Source organism: Arachis duranensis, chromosome 6, assembly GCF_000817695.3.
Source record: "Arachis duranensis cultivar V14167 chromosome 6, aradu.V14167.gnm2.J7QH, whole genome shotgun sequence".
Lineage (NCBI taxonomy): Eukaryota > Viridiplantae > Streptophyta > Magnoliopsida > Fabales > Fabaceae > Arachis > Arachis duranensis.
Window position 1 is genome coordinate 98,245,700 of NC_029777.3, and position 4,298 is coordinate 98,249,997.

Genomic DNA, 4,298 nt, shown 5'->3' on the forward strand with positions numbered 1-4,298 from the left:
CCAACCCGCCGTTAGGTAGGGTGGGGTGAGATTTTCAGGACCACCTCATTAGGCAGGACGAGACGGACTTGCCTGCCAGATGACAGATTTTTGGCGGGACAGACTTCTCCGTTTGCTATTTGTAATTGAAGCTCAACCTGCATCCTATCCGATCTGCACGAGAACCCTATCCATACCTTATCCTGCAACCCTATCCGACCAGATGAGATCGAGTACCCACAAATAGAATGCATGTTGCCACCCCTACCCATATAACCTTTCTGTGCTCTTGCCAAAAGAATCATCAGGAAAATAACATCATCCATAAATTTTTCGGTAAAAAACCTTTTAAAATAAAAAATTATAAAATAAAAAATTAAAAAATAATTACTATTAAATTTACAATTTTTATTATTCATATTTGAACTTACAAAATATAAGCTCAGCTGACAAGCTACCTTTGAAATTGGGTCACGTAAAATTGGCCCAATTATGTCTAATCCAATTCATGTGGCTTAATCTGTATGAGCCAGATAAATTTAGAATTCATATCTGATTCAATTTGGAGAATAAATTAGACATCTCCTCTATTATTTTGGTTATCACCATTCAAGTGGTAACCAGTCTAAAATATGAGATTAATTTTTTATTTTGTAAAGAGATAATTATCTATGATCTTCAGAAATTATTTTTAAAAAATGACTAAATTTTGTATTATTAATTTGTTTTTTAAAGTTAAAATTTAAATTTAAAAGATATAAATTCTATCTCAAAATATCTTTTATATATAAATTTTATCATCTTAATTTAGACTCTCACTTCCTTACTTCCTTATTTTACCGAATTCTTCTATTTGATCCAATTCCCATATAATAAACGGTAACCATTTGAAGTTTGCATTGTTAGATGATATCATAAAATTGTTGCATTTGGATACGCATAATTGATCGAAGGCAGCACTAATTTTACATTATTAGATAACATTGTTGCATTTTGATTCACTTGATTGTTAATGTATTTAGTTGAGTCCTTGTGCATGCAGAAATATTTTTTTTTACTGATTGAATGTTTATCACGTTTTATTCAGCACATGATTATTGTTCGATTCAGTGGTGTTGGTCATTTCAATTCACCTGATTGTTATGTGTTCAGTTGACTTCTTTTGCATGAGAAAATGCTATTCTTGATGATTGAATGTTTATGACATTTTATTCAGCAGATGAATGTTGCTCGGTTCAGTGGAGTTGTTCATTTTGATTTACTTAATTGTTAGTGTGTTCAATTGAGTCCTTGTGCATGTAGAAATATTTTTCTTGATGATTAAATTTTTATGACGTTTTATTCAGCACATGAATGATGTTCGGTTCAGTGGAGTTGGTCATTTCGGTTCATTTCTATTCTGCACAATTTAAAACTCTTCATCCTCACTTTCTACTGCTTCTTCACCAGGGAGAGAAGGAGGAAAAGAAAAAAATAATACAGCAGCAATAACAACAAAAGAATGAAGATAAAGAGAAAACACGTGAAGAAGAAGGAACGCGAAAAAGAAGGAGGAGAATGAGGAGGAAGGCGAATCTCTGTTGCTGTTTTCGTTCGTTTCTAATTGTTCCTTGTCAAATCTTCTCGCGATTCTTCTTCAGTAGTGGTTTTCGCAGAGAACGTGACCGAAATTTGAGTGATTTTGAGAGAGATTCGAAGAGAATGAGCGGTTTCGTGTTGAGGAAGAAGTAACGTTTTTTCATAATGAGCGCGAAGTAACGAAGGGTTTTCGAGTGCGTGTTTTCACTCTTCATTAATGCGTGTGACTCTATTTGAACTTGAGCTAATTTGATTACATGAATGTGTAGCGCATTCAATAGATTAATAGTTAAAAAATGATGACAAAAATAATAAATTTTGATATCCCTTATAATAAATATCTGATAAATTGTGTAGAAACTTCCACCAAATAGAGAAGAGAAGGAAATTATTCATACCAAAAAAAAAAAGAAAAGAAAAGAGGAAATCCGATCCCTTTTGAATCTCACTAAACTCTAAATGCTCTCCCAACCGTGGAACAGTTATCCACAATAATATATTGTATGATATATTCCAGATAAAACAATAAACAAAAAACAAAAACACGTATACGTGTAGTTAACCATAAAAAAGGTTACTGTTCGATTTTGATTGATTCAAGTTGATACCCACTTTTCATGACCTACACAAAAAATCATGGCTTCAACAATGCGCACCAGTAGCATACAACCTATCTCATCATCACCTCTTATCAAAACCAAGAACACTTCAACCAAAATCGTAAGCACATTGAGCAATGAGCCAAGCTCAACAGGCAAAATCAAACGCCTTGTTCTGACCCAAGAGGGTAGAACGAAACTCAATCCATACTCAGATAGAGAGTTCTATGCATACCCACGCCTTGTGAAACACGTCGATGATGCCTTCATTTCCACACTCACCAATCTCTACAGAGAGAGGTTGAAGCCTCAGACAGAGATTCTTGATCTCATGAGCTCTTGGATCAGCCACTTGCCCCATGATGTCAACTACAAAAGAGTGGTGGGTCATGGATTGAATGCACAAGAGCTTGCCAAAAATCCAAGGCTCGATTACTTTGTTGTCAAGGATCTAAACGAGGAACAAGAGTTTGGGTTTACGAATTGCAGTTTTGATGCAGTGTTGTGCACAGTTAGTGTCCAATATCTACAACAGCCAGAGAAGGTTTGATATTCCATCATTGTTTCGGGTTTCTAATTAATTGTATATATAATTTTGATACACGATAATGTAAGATATTTTTGTTAATGTGATATTATGTGATTAAATTGTTTTTTCTTGACCGTATGTCAAAATTAAACAAAATTTAGTTCTTCTTTGTGATTCAAAAAACCCACCCTATTGATATGAAGCGTCAAAGAAATTTTATGTTGTTGAGACTTTGAACAAGTTGGTTTTGAAAATTTTAAATGGTTGTATTGTTATAGTACAGGAAGAGTTTTGGGAATACCAAAAATATCGATATTCCAGTTGTTTTAACTGTTGATCTGAATTATAAAAGATATATATAATATATATTAATTAAAATCAACGGTAACTTTTCTATGGTATAATTGATTATTTTTTATCAGTATTTTTAGTTATTAATCTAATTTTTTAATTTAATAATTCAACAATATAATATTTTTAAATGTTACTGACAAAAAAAATTTACTAGTCCTTTATCATTTCTCGTTTAGATATTATCATGGAACAAAATAAAAAAAATGGTGACACAAAGATATAAAAGAAAATTGCCTTTATATTCAGTTTTATAATAATTTAATATATGTGCAATATTGAAAAATGCAGAATTTATCAAGATGATAACTACTTTGGTCAATTAATCATTACAATTATTAGCAATTTATAATATTTAAAGATAAAAAAGGATAGCATCGACTATCTCCTATGCATGTTGTTTATTACAGGTATTTGCTGAGGTATTCCGGGTACTAAAGCCAGGGGGCGTGTTCATGGTGAGTTTCAGCAACAGAATGTTTTATGAGAAAGCCATTAGTGCCTGGAGAGATGGCAGTGGCTATAGTAGGGTACAACTTGTGGTTCAGTACTTCCAATGTGTTGAAGGTTTCACAGAGCCTGAGGTGGTTCGAAAGTTACCAGCTACTACTAATTCTTCTCAACAGAACAAGTCACCAATTGATTGGATTATGGGACTTTTTGGATTCATGTCAGGGTTAGACCCCTTTTATGCCGTGATTGCATATAGAAATTTTAAACCCATAGAATGATTATTGTAATTTGTAATGGCTGCTCAATGTGACAGAGGGTGTTGATGAATAGAAATGACCTAATAATAACAAATGTAAATCCAAATAAATATGTTGTGCAATCGTGATATTTTTTGTCATTTTCGATGTGTATGTTCATAAGCTTTTTTATACTTTAGCATCCTATTTAGACATGAACAAGAGATTACAAGATAAATGAATTACTGAAACTTGGTTTGATAAAGTTTTTACTTTTTAAAAGTAACTTACAAAAAATAACTTTTTAAAAGTTGTAGCATTTATATTTAGTAAATTAAATTAAAAATAACTTTTAATAAGTACAAATAATAATAATTATGTTTAGTAAAATAGTTTTTAAAATTTAAAAATACTATAATAGATATAAATATAAAGGATAAATTTAAAAAATTAATTAATATATAAAGTTGTTACGGTGGGTAACCGGAGATTAATGGATTGGATGGTGTTGATTAGCCCAATCGCTTGAAAGAGGAAGCCTTCGAGTGGGTCTGCACCTCGGGGGCCTCCGTT

The 4,298-nt window shown here is 32.1% G+C and overlaps 1 protein-coding gene across 1 annotated transcript; it reads left to right on the forward strand.

The window, feature by feature from the left end:
• The first annotated feature begins 2,142 nt into the window (after positions 1–2,142).
• Positions 2,143–3,886, forward strand: LOC107494901 (uncharacterized). Its single transcript, XM_016115941.3, has 2 exons — positions 2,143–2,700; positions 3,447–3,886. The coding sequence occupies exons 1-2, from the start codon at positions 2,194–2,196 to the stop codon at positions 3,765–3,767; spliced, it is 828 nt and encodes a 275-aa protein (XP_015971427.1). The 5' UTR covers positions 2,143–2,193; the 3' UTR covers positions 3,768–3,886.
• The last annotated feature ends 412 nt before the right edge of the window (positions 3,887–4,298 follow it).